This window comes from Helianthus annuus, chromosome 10 (assembly GCF_002127325.2).
Source record: "Helianthus annuus cultivar XRQ/B chromosome 10, HanXRQr2.0-SUNRISE, whole genome shotgun sequence".
NCBI classification, from domain to species: domain Eukaryota; kingdom Viridiplantae; phylum Streptophyta; class Magnoliopsida; order Asterales; family Asteraceae; genus Helianthus; species Helianthus annuus.
Genome location: NC_035442.2, coordinates 20167969 through 20188542, shown reverse-complemented (window position 1 = coordinate 20188542; position 20574 = coordinate 20167969). Strand labels below are relative to the sequence as shown.

The following is a 20574-nucleotide window of genomic DNA, read 5'->3' as shown; positions in this document are numbered from 1 at the left end:
CCAAAATGGCAGTTTACTCTAAATAAAAAGTATTGAGTACGATTGTTGTTGTATCTTTAGTGGTCCGTCTTGAGCATACAATACACCCAAAATTATACCCTCGTCACCAATTCTAAAAAGAAATAAATAAATAAAAATACTGTACACGTAACACCGGTCGTAAAACTCGTACCCATCTTTCCATATAATTGGTCCATAAGTTACACCGCCCGCCGCCGTACCGGTGGGTCACGGTGCCTTTAATTTTCTTTACCCCTTTTCACACTCCAACGACATTCCTCACTCCGTTCATTTCGTGTCATTCAAACCTTTCAACCACCAACAAACCCAAACCCTAGCTCCGCTACGGAGTAAACCATGGCGGTTACCGTTCCGGCCACCACAAACATGTGGGACGGAGTGCTAGAAATGACTAAATCTGCTCAAATTAAAGGCGTTGATCCGTTGATGTGGGCGGTTGAGCTCTCGTCGACGCTATTATCGGCCGGAGTGTCCATGCCGTCAACTAAGGTCGCTGAATTGCTCGTTTCGCACATCTGTTGGTCCAATAATGTGCCGATTGCGTGGAAGTTTCTCGAGAAAGCGCTTTCGATTAGAGTTGTGCCGCCAATGCTTGTTCTCGCGCTACTTTCTAACAGGTTTTGTTTGTTTTTATTGGTTTGGCTGATTTTAGTGATGATAGAGCAGTTGTTGTGTTAATTTTGGTGTATTTAGAGAATTAGAGCTTTTGTCTAACAGGTTTTGTTCGTGTTTACTGTTTAGTTTTGTGATGATAGAGTGGTTGTGGTATGTTTAGAGCTTATATTCAACAGGTTTTGCTTGTGTTTACTGGTTTAGTTGATTTTAGGAATGATAAGAATAGTTGTGGTGTTAATTTTGGTGTATTTAGAGGTTTTGTCCAACAGGTTTTGTTCGTGTTTACCGATTTAGATGATTTTAGTGACGATAGAGTAGTTGTGGTGTGTTAAGAGGTTTTGTTTAACAGGTTTTGTTCGTGTTTACTGATTCAGTTGATTTTAGTGATGATAGACTAGTTGTGTTAATTTTGGTGTATTTAGAGCTTCTGCCTGACAGGTTTTGTTCGTATTTACTGATTTAGTTGATTTTTGAAGATCCAAAAAGTGGCCGGATATTGAACAAACCACGATTAGATTTTATACTGCTTGGGAACCTGAACCTGCACAACTTAACAAACCGTTAGGCTCGCCGCAGAGGTGGGAAGGCCACTCTGCGACCACCCTCCAGCATGAGGATAAGTATTTGCTAGAGAGAGAAAATAGAGAGAGAATAAGGACAGATGTTCAGAAAATTGTACTTGTGGTGTACTTGGAGAAGGTATTTATACTAGTTGACTTTGATGACGTCATTCGGTGGGACGCACTTCAGGATGTGCGTCCTTTGTTGGGCAAGGGGACGAACTTTAGGATGTGCGTCCTTTTTATTATCGTCCGGTCTCCTAAGGGAAGTCCGGACTCGGTTATGCATCTACAATTTTAGTAATGATATGAGTAGTTGTGGTGTTAAATTTGGTGTATAAGTGTGATCAAGATTGTGATGCTAGTTTGAGTTTGTTTTATAATCTACAAGGACAGGTAGACGGTTTAGTAAGTTGAACTTTGTGATTCACTTTTAGATACTGCTATGGAAATGGTTGGTATGTTCTGGATGATTGGTTGATTGTTTACCTACCATTAGTACACAATAGCGTTGCCGAAACGGAAGAAGGCTAATTTTCATTTCTAAGGGGCTGTTTGAGTGTGCTAGTTAAAAGTGATTTTTTTTAATTGGCTTTGAATTGGATTACCTTTTTGTTATGAAACATGGTTTGTCAAATTGTTTTTGGACGTGCTATTTATGCGTATGGCGACTTCTGGTTATTTAATAAGGGTATACGAGTTATTCTACTATAATTTTCTGAAAATCAGTTTTGCTTTAGTAAATATGAAATTGATTACTTGATGCCCAAAAAGAAGGCAAAAGCAGATAATTCAATCATAGTTGTTAGTAGCATCCATAGCGGGCGCTATAGCATGGAGAGGCGGCTATATGCCGCTACAAGGTACTTCTTGACCACATAGCGACCTCCTGCGGCGAATTTCGACGTCGGTGCTACTTTCTGTTGGAAACCAAGGAGAAGAAGATAGCGAACCAGGAAGAAGAAGATAGGGGCTGATAATGCGTGTTTTAAACTTTTAGGGTTAAATAAGTTTAGGTATTATAACAGATTGTTGGGCCATCAAGAAAATCCATGCACGAAAGCTAGATGTGGCAGAGATGAGGATGCTAAGATGGATGTGTGGGCATACTAGGTTGGACAAGATAAGAAATGAGGTTTTTAGGGTAAGATTAGGAGTTGCTTGTATTTCAGACAAAATAAGGGAAGGAAGATTGAGATGGTTTGGGCATGTCAGGAGAAGGCAGATGACAGACCCGATTAGAATAGTGGAAACACTCACTGTAGATGGAAGGAGGAGTAGAGGTAGGCCGAAAATGACTTGGGAGGAGCGGATTAGGAAAGATTTGCTAGATCTGCACCTCTTCGAGGACATGGTCGAGGATAGAACTTCGTGGAGACGTAGGATTAAGGTTAAGGACTTTTAGGAGTTTGGCCTGGTTTTTGGTTTAGGTTCTTGTCTTATGAGTTTAAATTTTTTCGTTTTCTATGAGGTGTGATATAGCTTTCTATAAGTTGTCACTTATTCCCGGCGTCGTAGTTTTACTAACAACTACTTATTTATTTATTTATGTGTTTATTTTTATTATTTTTCTTTTCCACATTTTTTTAGTAGTTGTGTGCTTATATATGTTTTTCCATAAGATTATGTCTTGGTTATGGTTTTTTGGAGCCGGGGGTCTCACTGGAAGCAGCCTCTCTATCCCCTTGGGATAGAGGTAAGGCTTGCCTACATCCTACCCTCCCCAGACCCTATCAATAGCTTCGCTATAGGTGGGATTATACTGGGTATGGTTGTTGTTGTTGTTGTATCTTTCACTAGTTTACATTTAGTCCCTAAAACTTGTAATCTTTTTCATAAAAAAGTGTTAAATTAGTTTGTGTATTTAAAAATTAACCCCCTCTATCTTCACTAGTTTACATTTGGTCTTTAAACTTATATATTTATACATAAAAAGTATAAAATTAACATTACATATATATAAGTTACAAATAGGTATTTTTTTTTAAGTTTTAAAATTTTCTACTACCTTATTGCTAAACACGAACTAGCAAGCGCTATTTCGTCGCTATCGCTATGTAGCATATAGAGCTATTTGCTACCGACAACTATGAATTCAATAGATAATCAGATAGTTAAGTTGAAATGAAAATCTTACTTCCTAGAAGTATAGCTTTTTCTAAGGCTTGTAGAAGAACATTCAGGTACCTGCTATAGCCTATAGGTTCATAATTGGTGGTTTTTATAATGTTGTGTATACACGCTATATAGTTTGTACTATGTAGTGTAGGTTCTTGTACAATATAGTTATTTGTTTGGTTAAAATGTTTTTTTTTTTTGTTATCATAGAGTAATCCCAAGTCGAAGAAGCCATCCTGCTGCCTACAGGCTTTATTTAGAGCTCCTTAAAAGACACATTTTTCCATTGGCTACTGAAGTTAACGGTTCAAACTATCACAAGTAAGATTCTTATCCCCATTTAGGTTGGAAATAACCTCTGCTTTTAGAATATAGTTTGTATGGAGTCTACTGTTGTTTTTTAAAGCAATTTTAAATATTGCATTTCTTGTGTCTCTTTTATGCATATGTAACTTGAAAATTTGACAGTCTTTTATGTAATTGCAGGATCATGGAATCTATAGATGATGCTCTTCACCTCAACCAGATATTTGGTTTCCATTCCAGTGAACCTGGGCTTGTTTTGGTTGAATTTTTATTTTCAGTTGTGTGGGAGCTACTTGATGCCTCACTCGACGATGAAAACTTGCTGGAACTAGTACCTGAAAAGAAATCTCTATGGCCAATCAAATCACAAGACATGGACATCGATGATCATAATAATTATGGAGAAAATAAAGTTGATTATCACCAGGGGCTATACAAAATGAATACCATAACAGCCATTGAGATAATTGGAGAAATTTTTCGTAATAAAGTAACTTTCAGAATTCTGCACTTGGCACGCCGGAATATGTAAGGAACAAGTGTCAAAAATTTATTTCTATTTTGGTTTTAAGTTGCGTGATGCGCCGATGCGTTTGGTTTTAAAAATCTGATGCGCGATGCGTGATGCACGTTGCGAGCGCATCACGTATGCGATGCACTCTTTATAAAAAAAATACTAAAAAATTGTTTATAGATAACAACTTATAAAAACATACTTAAACTAAAACGACTGACGTAATAAGAAGATAATAGTTGTGCTTTTTTTTGGTTCAAATCAAGCATAATAAAATGTTTCTAGAACCACAATAAGTGTTTAGGAACCATAATGATCCAAATGAAGCATGCTAAAATAATAATTATTAAAAAAACCCAACCCATTTCATAAAATCTGGAAAAAACATAACAAACAATGTTGCGTGAGTCGGAGCGCATTATCCGACGGGCACTTTATGCGAAATCGGCACAATGTTCTCGCGTCACGTAAACGCAACGCATCAGCTGTGGCGATGCGCACTCATCAGCGCATCGGGCGCATCACGGCGCATTTTAAAACCAAGATTTCTAAATTTTGACCCATTTTCTAAAAATTGGGTATTAGGGTGGATTCGGGTTATGTTTTTCAAGCAGACAGAAAACAAAGTGTCTTTAACACCATTAAGTCTTCGTTTTCTTTTCATAAGATGGCTTAGTATTGAAACATTATAAATTGGTTTAATTATGTTTCGTACATTAATTGTTTATAGAAAGTAACATTTTGGATGAAAAATGTTTCGTGTCAAACCAATCAGTTTCTACTTGTGGAAATATATTTGTTTTGACCAGAACTGGCAATTTTGGCACTTATATTTGTACATTTAGACTTTTGGTGCTTTAGATGGCTTAGTATTGAAACATTATAAATTGGTTTAATCATATTTCATACATTTTAGTTGTTTATAGAAAGTAACATTTTGGATGAAAAATGTATCGTGTCAAACCATTAGTGTAGTCCTTTTCCTGATTATATGGTTGACATGAGTCATATCTGATCTGTATTTTTTTTTTATTTCTAATCATAACTTCTGAATCTATACTTTTAGGCCTGCACACTGGGGATCTTTTGTGCAACACTTGAGGCTGCTTGTCGGAAACTCCACGGCTTTAAGAAATTCCAAAGATATTACTCCTGAGGCTCTTTTGCAGTTAACATCTGATAACCGTGTACTACTATCTAAGGAATGTAAAACATCATCTCTGCAACAGTTCCATGCAGTAATGGCTTCTGGATCACTTGTATCATCTGCAGGGCAAAGTTATGGTGCTTGCCGTTCGGCTATTTGGCTTCCAATTGATTTATTTCTTGAAGACACCATGGATGGATTTGTAGTGGCTACTACCAGTGCTGCTGAAACTCTTACCGGTAAAATTTAATTTTAAGTTCCACATTGTCACATATATAATATATCTCATTTGTAATGCCATGTAAACAAATGGATTTGTATTTTAGATCTCCTGAAAGCCCATCAGGCAATTACTCAGGCCTCTTGGCAGGACACTTTTCTTGGCTTATGGATTGCAGCTTTGCGACTTGTACAAAGGGTAAACACGCATAACCGTACATATACCTATAAATAATATATAAGTATGTATGTGTATACGTTTGTCTTTTTTAATATAAATTTCACCAGGATCAAATGAGAAACAAATATTCGTGAGAAGTAAACTGATTCACTACTTCTAACATCAATTCACAATTTTATGAGTCATCTCAAATATATATAATTGTGAAATAAAGTTACATAATTAATGAATCCGTTTGTTTTCCACGTTTCTCATGAAAATTTGGTTTCTTTCTCACTGGCTCCTAAGTCCATATCTGTAAATATAGATGTGTGTGTATACACACTCATTTATGTACTGTATACACACTTATATAACACAGATTGCATATTTTATTTCTGAGATCTTACTAAAGGGATGTTCTAGTGTGTTGAGTAGAACAGGTGTAAAAGAGGCATTTCACAAGTTTATTTATTGTATTTTTTACATGACCAATTAATTAGGTGAAGACATTCTAATAATTTTGGTAGACTTCCTGAATGTGTAGGTTTTCATTGTCAATTCAGCGTACTTTGATGTCTCATAGTTGTTTTTCCTTTTTTTTAAATTTGGTTCTTTAGGAAGGGGAAGCTGCCGATGGTCCAATACCTCGCCTTGATACATGTTTATGCCTACTATTATGCACAACAACTCTTGCAGTTGGTAATATTATTGATGAAGAGGAGAACACTTTGCTTGAGGAAAATGATCATAAACAAATGCATCAAGGGAATGAAATGCAGGCTCTTGGAAACTGTCGCAAAAGCCTAGTTTCTAGCTTACAACAATTGGGTGATTTTGAAGGTTTATTGATACCACCATCGTCAGTTACTTCTATAGCAAATCAAGCAGCCGCAAAAGCTATTTTGGTTGCCTCCGGTATATCAGTTGGAAGTGGTTACCTTGATGGTGTTAGCTTAAATGATATGCCAAACACTTGTGGTGAGTAATTTCTTCTAAGCTCTATCTTACTGTTTCTTCTTTATTCTTTATGAGGTATTTATCTTTCATCAGTGTTAGAGGTGGCAAATACCACCCAGTTACTTATAAATGGGTTAATATGGGTTTTGTTTTTTCTCAAACGAGTCAGATAGGTAAAATAAGAAACTTTGCCTTAAAGGAAACGTCCAAATTGTAGTTTCAATTCATAAAACATTGTAACTCATTTCAATTCAAAGTTTACTTGTATTGAGCAATCTCTTCTTACTTTATTTCTTATGTTTTCTTTTTGAGGTATTTGTCTTGCATCAATATTAGAGGTGCGGCATTTACTTAGGGATAAAAGATAGTCAAAATGAAACGAGTCAAATTGTCGAGCGGGTCAAAAGTCACCCAATTTGTATCATCGATGCATAAAACCTCCCAAATTATTGTCTACCAAGATGTGTTGAAATGATATAACTTCTATGGTTAGGATTTGGCTACAAAGTCAAAATATCCTAAAAAGTGTGAGAAGCCAGAAAAGTGTGACATGTGGCAATTCTTAATAATTAGGGTAAAGGGTATAAGAGTAAATTGGTCAATTCCTGCAAAATAAAACACTATGTACCTGCAAAATAAAACACCATGTACTCTTTGTTAACAGATAAAACACAACATGATGAACCCTTTGTTACATGCAAAATAAAATACCATGTACTTGCTACAAATAAAACACCATGGAATAAAAACACCTAGCTGAAACGTATTTTTTTCAACATGTATATATAGCAATACGGTGCTCATATTAAAGATGAAAAACTCTCGTTTTTATGGTGTAATTTTGTTTAAAAAATCACGTATAAAAATTATTGATGTATTTAAAGAACGGGGGAAACTTGCATGTGACTTGCATGTTGGTTTATGAATTTAAGACATGCTGAATTTACCTTTATACCCTTAATCCAAGAAATCAATCAATAAACATATATTACAAAATTGCCACTTCTTTATCCATCAAAATCACTCTTTCTATAATCGTATTTTGCATGCTAGCTACTTATAAAACTAAAAGTTTGGACGGTGACCGACCCATACTAAAATACAAATTTGACCGTTTCCCAATCTGCTTTATCCACCCATCTTACCTTGTCTAATTAAAAGAAATGCTAACATAAGTGTTCTGATCGTATATTGAGATGAATATGCTTCCTTCTGTGTCCCCGAGTCTTCTATATCATAAGCTGTAATCTGTCTCCATGTCTTATTTTAATTGTATACGTCGATACTTGTATTGTTTGGTCATGATTGGACATTTAATTGCAGCCGGAAACTTGAGGCATCTTATTGTAGAAGCTTGTATTGCAAGGAATCTTTTAGACACATCAGCATATTTATGGCCTGGGTATGTCAAGGGACACAGTAACCAAATACCTCGTAACATTTCTGGTCAAATGACTGGCTGGTCAACATTGATGAAGGGGACTCCTTTGACTTCTCAAATGATGCATACTTTGGTCTCAACACCAGCTTCAAGGTATGCTCACACCTTTTATTGATAGTACTGATTATATGTTTTTAAGTTTCTAACCCTATGCAAACAGACGACAGACAAGAACGTTGCATAGAGGTAGGTTAATTGATTTCGGATTTGATAGGGGGTGTTTGGATGCGTGTTTTGAAACTGATTATGTGATACTGAATAATCAGAATCAGATAACCAATCATAATAGAACGCGATGCAGGATATGGTGTTTTGATGTGCTTTGGCTCCCTGAGTGTTAGGCAAATCCTCATATATTTACGTAACTAATGATATTAATGACCAAGAAGGATGTTTTATATATTTGTTAAGGCATATAATCAGTCATAGTAATAATTTTTACCAATATTATATTAAAAAATACCAAAAAGATCAATATACAACGGAATTGCTTCACTTGACCGTTTCTTGTTGGTTTTTGATCAGAAGATGAAGAAAACTGGTAATCAGAATCATAATCACTTTATCCAAACACTAAAAACTCATTATTGTGGCTTGGATTCGCAATTATCAGATAATCACTTATGTCCAAACACGTAAAAAGAATGGGAAAATGAGTTAAAAGTTGCCCCCAATGTTATATTTAATACATAAAACCTCCAATATCATTTTATTAATATATTCAAACTTCTATTAAAATAATATAACCTTTGTAATTAAATTGTCTGTCTAAACCAAGTATTGTGCACCCCTATTATATGAGCTGTGAAGTGTTTTGGGTTAGGCTCACCTGACTTGTCTGACCTGTCCATTCCGCCACTTCTATGTTATTTTTACTTATGAGCAAGATCAAATAATTCTGTTACCTTAGCAGACAGTATGCATGACTACCATGTATGTAAATAACTAAATAAATAGGCTTGTGTAATTTTCATATTGTAAGCTGTGGTTTAGCAACTGAATTTAAGCTTTTGGATTGAATGGAAGCTTAGCAGAAATTGAGAAAATATACGGAATTGCAATCAATGGTACAGAAGAAGAGAAGATTTTTGCTGCAACTGTCTTATGTGGAGCATCGCTAACTCGCGGATGGAACATACAGGTGGTTATTTCTCAGTTCTCACTCATGGATTCTTTCTTCTTTCTTAGTGTTGGCAATTTGACTCAATTTCTTTTGAATGGGACTCGGTGTTATGCTTAAAGGGAACATTCAAATGGGCTGAACGGTCGAAACTCGAAAGTAGCCCCAAGTGTATTTTAATGCATAAAACTCATTTTACTCACAAATATGGATTGATATTGAAATTGAAATAAAAGAAATGTTACTACTTTTTAATCATTTGATACACTAATTGGTTATGCAATATTTACAATTTTGGGGGAAAAAAATGCTTCAACCTGACCCATTACATTTTTAGTATTTTACCCAACTTGCCTGTTTTGCTACGTATTCCTTCACCTCCTGGCTTTTTGCAGTTTTAACTTTTAAGCCCTTTTGTTGAAAATGTTAACAGGAACATACCGGATTCTTCATTATTAAGCTGTTATCACCTCCAATTCCTGTGGATTATTCAGGGAATGAAAGCCATTTGATTGTTTATGCTCCCCTTCTCAATGTTCTTCTTATGGGAATATCAACTATCGATTGTGTTCAGATTTTTTCCCTACATGGTTTGGTAAGTACACTTTTGCTGAGGCTATCTTTTATATATTCCATTTTTTTTTTCTTATACTGGATTTCATCTTTAGCCTACTGCCTACCCTAACTTCTTTTGGATAGAGGACTTGAAATCAAATTTCGACCGGTTACTTGTGAATAGGTTTATTCGAGTTGTGTTTTATCTCTAAAGCTATCACCAATGCAAGGTGCTAAGTGCATCCATAAATGCGTCCAGTCAGCTGCCACATCTAATTTATACAAATGCACCAAAAACACTCATTTTCTCTCCAACCCTACAAACACTCTTATACCAATATTTTCATTTTCACAACATCACCACATCTTACATTTTATTTTCAATAGTCAATTTTTTGTTGTTTATAGTTAAAGTAATTTTTTCTATTTTCGTATTATAAAAGTATATTTATAATAAATAACTATGATTGTAACCATTAATTATAACTGAAATAATTAAATATAATTAAAATAAGTGAATATAATTAAGACAACCAAATAGATTCTTAAATGTTTAGGTATTGAAACTAAAAAATTAAACACCACATGATAAATAGAGGTGTGTGCTGTTGAAAGATAAATAAAAAAGAAGCTTTTTTTTTCTCTATAATCCATGTAAATGTTGAGGACATGGGAAAAATCAAAAGAGTTTTTTTAAGGCAGGGTGACCACATTCCACATTTAAGCGCACATAGCTACGCGCGGTTTTGCAAAAGGCATCCTCCATCAACACATTCCACATTAAATCATATTTTGCGGACTAGTTATTCGTAAAAATGATTTTTGGACAACTGTTACGGCTTGACTCACTCGTACAAGATTACACCATGTGACCAGATCACATAGATCGAGTGAACCATGCAATATTCCTGCACTTATTTGTCTTGTACTTGTTCGTGGGTGTTTATTTGGGTCAGATCTTCTGATAGTTTATTAATGAATCTGTGTAAAAATTTGGTTTCGAATGTAAGTTATCTAGGTTTTAAATTAGATTCTGTTCCATATTTTTGGAAAAATATGTGGAGGATGAATAGTTGTTTGAAAATCAGTTTTTAAAGCTTTGTTTGAAGTTTCATAACCTGGATCTTAATTTGGGTTAAAGAGATGTATTATAAAGAAAAGGATAAATGAGTGAAGATGAATATAATGTAGGGTTTAAGAATGAGAATGTGAAAGATAATGGTGGGTCAAGTTATTCTACAAAGGCTTCTAATTGTAAGAAGTGTAAGAAGGATTTATAGAGTGACAAGTGTCCACCCACCCCCCACCCCACCACCACCCAAAAACCTAACCCCCCCCCCCCCCCCCCCCCCCCCAAAACCCCCAAAAACCTAAAAAAAAACTAAACACCCACCCCCACCCAAAAACCTAAACCCCCACCCCTCCACCCCTCGGCAAATTTTTTTTTTTTTTTTTTTTTTTTTTTTTTAGGGTGGGTGATGTGGGGGGAGGGGGGTTAGGTTTTTGGTGGTGGTGAATGTTTAAGGTTTTTTTTTATTTTTTTTTTGTAGTGGGGTTTTTTTTTGTGTAGTGGGTTTAGTTTTAGGTTATTGGACACTTGTCACTCTATAAATCCTTCTTACACTTCTTACAATTAGGATCCTTTGTATTTGATCCTAATCCAGATAATGGTAATTTGAAATCTCAAAAAGTCCCTTGGGGCTTAGCGATTATACTAACTGGCAGTGGGACCAAATCCTCAACAAACTTAAAATATACGGACTAAAGGTGTAATTTCTGAAATTCAGTGAGTAGTTCCATAATTTTCTATATACCACAGCTATCTGTTTTAGTAATTTACTTCCAAGTTTTATGCCACTACTTTGGATTTGTTCTAATGCATATGCTATTTTTCAGGCTCCACATCTTGCTGCTGTATTGATGCCCCTATGTGAGGTGTTTGGATCATGTCCACCGGCAGTTTCATGGACTCTCCCAAACGGGGAACATTTATCGCCCCTTTCTGTGTTCTCAAACGCGTTTATTCTTCTTTTAAAACTATGGAGATTTCACCAGCCACCTCTTGAACATTTCATGGGTGATGTCACTCCTGTAGGATCTCAACTGAATCCCGAGTTACTCTTGCTGGCACACAATTACCCACAAAATAATCAAAAAGCCCGAAGAGGACATTTTAGCAATCTGTCATCCACAGAACCAATATTCTTGGATTCTTTTCCAAAACTAACATTTTGGTACCGACAACACCAAGCGTGTATAGCTTCAACCTTATCTGATCTTAAACCTGGTACTTCTGTGTACCAGATTTTTGACGCGCTTTTGAACATGATGTTTAGAAATACTAAAGCTGGTCAGTCGTTAAGTCATTCTGCATCTGGAAGTAGCAATTCGTGTGGGTCCATACCTGAGGATTGTGCCAGTCGACTTAAACTTCCTGCTTGGGAGATTCTTGAAGCTGTTCCTTTTGTGCTTGATGCTGCTTTGACTGCTTGTGCACATGGAAATTTGTCTCCCCCTGAACTTATTACAGGTTTGCGTTTTTTATTAAAGCATCTACATAAACAAAAAACAAACATACCCAGTAGGCCAGTATTAGGGCTGTAAACAAACCGAACATTCAGCGAACAATTCGTGAACCGTTTGGCGGGAAGTTCGTTTATGTTTGTTCGTTTAATAAATGAACAAACACGAACAAGAAATTTTGTCCGATAAGTTAAACAAACGAACATGAACAGAGGCTGCGGTCGTTTGTTTATGTTCAGTTCGGTGATGTGTTCATTTTTGTTCACTCGTTTATGTTCATTTGTGTATGTTCATTTAAAGGTTTTCTTATGTTTTATTTTTATTTTAATAGTTTTAATTTAAAAATTTGAAACCATAGTTATACTGTATGCCTCCGCCAACATCCCTGATTTGACCATTGCAATTTTAGTTTGTGTTAAAGCTTGAGAAACTTCTTAATTTTTGTGTTAATTATGTTTATGATAATTATGCCAACTATGTTCGGATAGCTTTGTTAAGTATTTGTTTATTTTTGGTGGATTTTTCATAATCTTTCAGATGAAAAATGCGGATTTTATTTATATATATATATATATATATATATAGGGTAAGGTTCATGCGAGAACCACCCTTATTGCGAGAACCGCGAGAACCAATGTGAACACAAAATAAAATCTAAAAAAAATCAAAAAAGCACTCAAAATTTTTTTTTATTTTTTTAATATTTTTTAATAAAAAATCGCTATATTTCGTTTCCATAAAAAAAAAAAAAATTTTTTTTTCGAGTAACAGTTATCCATGCACATGTGCATATGTATCATTACTTCAACAAATTCGGTAATACGTTATCAGGAATAGACAATTGCACTTTAATTTACAATACCATTAGTAATACACTACTTTTTACATTACCAATATTCAAAATGCACATGTGCATAATTAGGTATAACCATGATATAACGTGTTTTGGTACAAAAAGTTTGTGATTTTGAATGGAGAAGTAGACCCATATACATGTTTTTTGGTTAGTTATATCTAGTGGTTGATGGTTTGGTTATAGTTGTCAATTTTTTATGTAATATGTTGATTGGATGGTATAAATGGTGTTTACATACATGTAATAAAGTGAAAATATTGTTAATGGTATTGTATTATGGATGGTAGGAGGTAATGGTATTGTATTATGGATGGTATGACAGATGAAAGGGAAAGTGTATTCAAAGTGGTGTACCAAAACACCTTATTTCATGTTGATACATATAAATGCACATGTGCATTTCTAATATTGGTAATGTAAAAAGTAGTGTATTACATATGGTAGTGTAAATGAAAGTGCAATTGTCTAATATATGTAATGAATTACGGAATTTGTCAAAGAAATGACAAAAAATGCACATGTGCATGCTTGTGTATTATGGATGGAATGATAGATGAAAGAGAAAGTAGTGTACCAAAACACCTTATTTCCTGTTGATACATATAGATGCACATGTGCATTTCTAACATTGATAATGTAAAAAATAGTGTATTACACATAGTAGTGTAAATGAAAGTGCAATTGACTATTATTTGTAATGAATTACGGAATTTGACAAAGAAACGACACATATGCACATGTGCATGGATAACTGTTACTCGAATTTTTTTTTTTTTTTTTGAAATTTTTTTTATTAACAAAATATAGCGATTTTTTCAAAAAAAAATAGTAAAAAAATAAAAAAAAATTTTTTTGGGTGTTTTTTAGATTTTTTTAGGAATTACTGTTTGTGTTCACACTGGTTCTCGCGGTTCTCGCAATAAGGGGTGGTTCCTAACGGATCTTTGTCCTATATATATATATATATATATATATATATATATATATATATAGAAAAAGTATATCGTACATTACGGCTTAACATACTTCACGTACGACAACATGCGTGATTTGTTCTATAACATGCGTGATTAATGTTTTTAATATGCGTGATTATTGTGTTTCAACATGCGTGATTTTTGATTTTTGAGTTATAACGTGCGTGATTTTAAAATGAACGTGCGTAATTACCTGTCGTGCGTGATGTAGGTTAAGCCGTAATGTATGTTAACCTTCCTCTCTCTCTCTATATATATATAGAGAGAAAGGTTAACATACTTCACGGCTTATCATACTTCACGTAGGAGACAATGGTAACCATTGGATCAGGGGTATAATCACGCATGGAACATATAATCACGCATGGGACCACATAATCACGCATGAGACCACATAATCACGCATGGGATCCAAAATTACGCATGTTATTTTGGTCAAAAAAATAATTACGCATGTTATATATTTCGTGAAGTACGTTAATGTACGTTAAGGCGTGAAGTACATTATACTTTCTCTATATATATATTCATGAACATTTATGTTCATGAACATTTGTTTGTGTTCGTTTACATTCGGTAAGTGTTCACACCCAGTTCATGAACATTTTCATTTCCTTAATCAACGAACACACAAGAAATCTCGTTCGTTAAGTGTTCGTGAACCGTTCATGATTATGTTCATTCCTTATTGAACGAACACAGACATGGTCTTGTTCGTGTTCGTTCGATTCGTTTACAGCCCTAGCCAAGTATAATTCCACTCATAATTGTGTAAATATCTGATTATATTGATGTGAATAATAATCTCAGGACTCAGAGAACTTGCTATTTTTCTTCCTGCATCAATGGCAACTGTTGTAAGTTACCTTTCAGCAGAAACAACGCGTGGTCTCTGGAAGCCAGCTTCTATGAACGGGACTGATTGGCCAAGTCCTGCAGCCAGTTTAGCCATGGTCGAGAATAACATCAATAAAATATTGTCCGCCACTGGAGTTGATGTTCCAAGCTTATCTGCAGGTATCGCTTTTCAAAAATTACCTTGTCTTTAGAACGCATGGTATTAGGGGTATGCAAAACTCGGTCCTTACTGACAAACGAACCGGGGACAGGGCCCAGCACCAGCTATGTTTGGCTCTGCTCTACATTTTTTTAGAGTAAAATGCCATTTCCGTCCCTGAGGTTTGGCCAGTTTTGCGACTTCCGTCCAAAGGTTTGTTTTTGGCCAGTAAAATGCCATCGCTGGTTACCATGCCTGGTTTGGGGCTGAAACCAAACTGATTCAAGTCATTTTTGTTCTTGGTTTGGTTTTTTCCTTTTCCGGTTTCAGTCCCGTTCCAGCCGATTGCAGAGATCTATCTTATAGTTTGTATCTAACATTCTAACTGCATGTTAATAACACATTTCTTCCTTGCAGGGGGAACCATTCCAACTCTTCCTTTACCCCTAGCTGCCCTAGTAAGCCTCACAATAACTTACAAAGTTGACCGGGTCTCTGAATCTGTTCTAAACCTAGCCGCCCCAGCCCTAAACACCCTCGGTGCGAGCTGCCCGTGGCCATGCATGGCCATCATATCTGCACTTTGGGTCCAAAAAGCCAAACGTTGGACCGATTATCTCATTTTCTCCGCCTCACGAACTGTCTTCCACCACAACAGTAACGCGGTGGTCCAGCTTCTTAAGATGTGTTTCAAATCAGCAATCGCCCAACCACCTGTCTTTTCCAGCGGTTGTGTTGGTGGTCTTCTTGGTCACGGGTTCGGCTCCCACAGTTCAGGCGGGATTTATCCTGTGGCCCCTGGTATTCTCTACTTACGGGTTCACCGTAGTGTTGGAGATGTCATGTTCATGACTGAAGAAATTGTGTCATTGTTAATGCATACGGTCAAAGATATTGTGTCTACTGATGTACCGCTTGAAAAACTAAAAAAGCCCAACGGGCTTGTGATGAGATATGGTGAGGTTTCTTTATCTGCAGCCATGACTCGTATCAAACAAGCAGCCTCACTGGGAGCGTCATTAGTTTGGTTAACGGGCCGGTTAAATTTAATACAATCTTTACTTAAAGAAACGTTACCTTCATGGTTTATATCGGGCCATAAATCTGATCAAATTAAAGGTGATTCGGGCGGGATGATCGGGATGCTAATGGGTTATGCTTTAGCATATTTTGCGGTTCTTTCTGGGGCGTTTGGTTGGGGCGTGGAGCCTGTTTCTTTGTATTGTAAAAAACGGCCCGTCATTCTCGGGCTCCACTTGGAGTTCATGGCAAGTGCACTTGACGGGAAGATTTCACTCGGGTGTAATAAAGCCACGTGGAGGGCTTATGTGTCGGGGTTTGTGAGCTTGATGGTGACGTGCGCACCAAAATGGGCAATGGAGGTTGATGTGGCAGTTTTGAAGAGGTTAAGCAGGGGACTACGGAAGTGGGATGAGGAAGAACTGGCTTTGACTTTGCTTGAGATTTCTGGGGTGAATGCCATGGGTTCAGCTGCTGAAATGATTGTTGAATCTTTTTGTTTAGGGGACTGTATTTTGAAGTAGATTTAATTTGTGTACATATAAGCGGGTTTTGGCTCCCGGACGCTTGTGGTCATAGTGACAAGTCGGTTACCACGCCGAACAGATTGTTAGTTAAACGTGAGTAGAAACATAGTAAGATCTACATGTGATATAGTAGTTTCTTTTGCCTTGCCAATAACTCGAGCCAGTGTAGCTCAACGAGTTGGTTTGTGCATTTTCTTTAATTATTGATGATTTTGTATCCTCCTTTTCATAGAAGTCCTACGTAACATATTAAGAACATATCATACTATAATAGTGTTTATAGTATCAAACTAAAGTATACATAACTATACAAGGAGTCGGTATATTTGAACCAAGTCCCAAAGAATAAGTTACTAGAGAAGGTTTTTAATTTTATATGCAAAAGAATGAGCTACTAGAGTTGAATCAACTTGAGTTTATGTATAAGCGAGCTACTTTTTACTTGAACTAGGCTCGGACATTCATATGAGCTATCGAACTTGAGCAAATCCGGCTCAAGTATTCAACGAGCAAATTTATAATCGCCGAGTGTACAACCCTAGAAAAGAACATTGGAATTGAAGACTGTCTCCACCAACTGAGCCTATACCATATCTGAACAAGGCAGCAAAAATGCCACGACTCGTGGAATGGTTATCATCATCTTGGTCAACCTTCAAACACATGGATAAAATTTTGCTTTGAGAAAAAAGCTTGGTGTATCGTGCTTTCTAATATGGTTAACTCTAGAAACCACCATTAAAAGATAAAGTGAACTTAGATCATCATGATACAGATTTAGCTGTAGCTATATGATGCATGTATACCGATAAATGTTGTGAATTATCCCCTTTTTTCAATTGCAATGAGTAAAGTAGCTTTAATGGGGCATGGATATACGAGACCTTCCTACCATCAAGTTCGTGTAAATTTGTTGAAAGATGCTAATTAGTCTATGAAGCTTATAGTTGATTCAATGCAATGAATGATGTGCCAAATCAGGTGGCCCCGGGACGGATAATTTCTGTCCAACCGGGTCTTTTTCCCAACCAATTTAGAGGCCACTTATGGTTGTAGATGAAAACTGGAATCCGTGATGCAAATTGGATCAAAGTAGACACATCTTCCATTTCTGAAACATCCTTCAAGATCAAATTGATACGGTGAGCCGCACAAGGAGACCAAGAAATCAATGGATATCTCTTGGCAAAATTTCGGGATATACTAGGTACTTTTGGTCGATCTATTGCTATGTCTTCCGTAAAGCTTGAGCGTCCCGGTTAGTCTACTTAATTTTTATTTACGATATAAGTTTTATATATTATAACAAAATTATATTTTTATGTTAATTGTATGTTTAGATGAGTGGTGGAAAGCGTTTGGTGGAGATATACCGGCGTTGCAAAAATTTGCCATAAGAATTTTAAGTCAAACCGCATCCTCTTCCGGATGTGAACGGAATTGGAGTGTTTTTGAGAGAATTCACACCAAAATAAGGAACCGCTTGGAGCATCAAAGGCTAAGTGATCTCGTATATATGTGCATTACAACTTACGTCTACAAATTAGGTATGATATAAGCACAAACTTTACTTATTATTAGTTTTTGATTTTGAATAAAAGAGTTTACATTTAAACTTGTTAGGCTAAATAAGAGCAAAATGCCATACGACCCGGTTGATTACCAAAGCATAGATAAAAACGAATTCTGGGTGGTGGAAGACGAGAAGGAATCCGAGCTTAACTATGAGGCCAGAGGGTGTGAGGACGCCACCCAGGCCAGCTCATCGACCATAGCGCCCCAAGGTGCTATACATCCACACCGAGGAATTCAAGAGAGGGCGCCATTGATGGGGCTCCATCATGGTAACGAGGGAGAAGGGCTTTATCAGGTGGGGCCCACCTGATTTAAACCAATGAAATCTTTTTTTTAAGTTTGTTTAATAGGGGGCTCCATCCCACACCATGCAAGTTAAAGGGGGGCGTGATAAAGCCCCATGGCTGAGGTGGATCCTACGTGTCGCTTACGTGGCCTGATAAAGCCTCTAGGGGGCTCCAACCACACCCTCCCGCCTGATGATTTAGACAATATGCTCGATGAAGAGCTCCCACTTGACCTTGATTCAAAAACACAACCATCCGAAGGTTAGTATTTTCTTTTTGATATATTGATTACTAAATGATATTGATGATGCATAATTTTTTACATCAAAAACTATATACTTAGATTTGTCATTTTTTAAATTTTAGGCCAAGAATACAATGAAGAAGATAATGTGGTTCAAGGTGATTAGTGTTGGTGATGGCGATTTTGATGACGATGATGATTCAGATTCGCTAGATGATTGGTAGATTTGTATGTTGTTGGATTGATACTTTCATTTGTTGTTGGTTTTGTATTTTTTTATGTTCTTCGATTTGGTACTTTTGTATGTTTTTGGATGACTAATGTTCGTGTTTTTAGTTCCTTAACTATTTGGAATTTTATCTATTTTTTCTATATTTTCTGTATATTTTTATATAATTTATGACGTAATCCGGGTCTTAAATCCGGTCGAACCGGTCCGACCTTTGACCCCGTAAGGCGATCGGGTCGACCTCCGGTCCGATCCTTAAAACATTGGAAACTATAAAATTATACAGAGGTTGAATGCCTTGTTTTTAAGTTATTTTGGTTTTCAACAACTTTTGTATGGTTCTTGAAAATATTATTTGATTTGAAAGTCTGTTATCTGGTTCTAATGGATGTTAACGCATTTATTGTATGTCTCTTCCCAATCTTCAGCTGAGAGTTTGTTTTCACTATATGTGGGTGCGTGTGTGAAGCATTTGGGGAATACTCGGCCCTAAATGGGAGGGAGCAATGTTCTCGCGCCAACTTGACCTCTTTGTTTCCTTTTCAAGCTCGACACCGCCCACCCTAACTTGATTGTATCTTGTGGTTTAGCGCCGGAGTCAATAGATCACTTGCTTGTATCTTGCTACCTCGCAAAAGAGGTATGGTTAGTTGGTTACAAATTAGTCGACGGTGTAAAGTCCCATAGATCATGGAGCCCTAGGTTTGTGAAGTTTTGGAGTTCCCATAGTGGTTACAAGTCTTATCTGCCCATAAAAAGATACTATATTCTTGACATCCATGTGCGTATTTGAATAACAAGGAATGAAAAAGTCTACAATACGAATGTGATGTGCCCCTCAAAATTAATGCCAATTTAATCTTTTGGTTATACGTTTTTTTATTTCGCTTACGTTTTTCTTTAACGCCAGTGTTGTAGCAATCACTAGTTGCTAGTCGGAAGGTAGGCTGGGGCTCGCGATTAATTGTGATTAATCGGGGATTAATCGATGTCTAGTTTGGATTTTTACAACCGTACTTAACGCTAATTTTTAGAACATATACCATTGCGGCGTGCTTTTCATTATCTACGTTTCAACGAGTTTAACCATGTCAATGTTAATGCTGCAATGTACGGACCCCGCCAACTGGTCAATTTTTTTTTAAATAAGTAGACTTTATAAAGCTAACATTAATGAAAATTATGGGAGGAAGAGTTTTATACACACCTATAAACTTGTGAGTTATCATGTATACTTAGCTCGAACTTAAAATATTATATATTAGGTTAGAACCCCGTGTATTACACTGGTTGAATAAATGTAATTTTATATATTAAATAATAAAAAGTTATATTTTTATGAACCTCGTATATTGTACGGGTTAAATAAATGTAATTTTATATATCAAATAATAAAAAAAGTTATATCTATAAAAACCATGTGTATTACACAGATGAAATAAATGTAATTTTGTATACTAAATACTAAAAACGTTGTATCTTTAAAAAAGCCGTGTATAATCGGGTTGAATAAATCTACCAAATAATAAAAAAATTACATCCTTAAAAATCCTGTATATTACACGTGTTGAATAAATCTAAAAAAAAGTTATATCTTTAAAAA

At 36.0% G+C, this 20574-nt stretch overlaps 1 protein-coding gene across 1 annotated transcript; it reads left to right on the top strand.

Moving 5' to 3' along the window:
• The first annotated feature begins 174 nt into the window (after window positions 1-174).
• On the top strand, window positions 175-16863 carry LOC110884144 (mediator of RNA polymerase II transcription subunit 33A). The gene is made up of 12 exons (XM_022131821.2): window positions 175-638; window positions 3525-3635; window positions 3801-4148; window positions 5201-5520; window positions 5608-5699; window positions 6281-6641; window positions 7944-8154; window positions 9088-9202; window positions 9615-9776; window positions 11633-12266; window positions 14903-15109; window positions 15507-16863. Exons 1-12 carry the CDS (start codon window positions 358-360, stop codon window positions 16631-16633), a joined length of 3969 nt encoding a protein of 1322 aa, XP_021987513.1. The 5' UTR covers window positions 175-357; the 3' UTR covers window positions 16634-16863.
• The last annotated feature ends 3711 nt before the right edge of the window (window positions 16864-20574 follow it).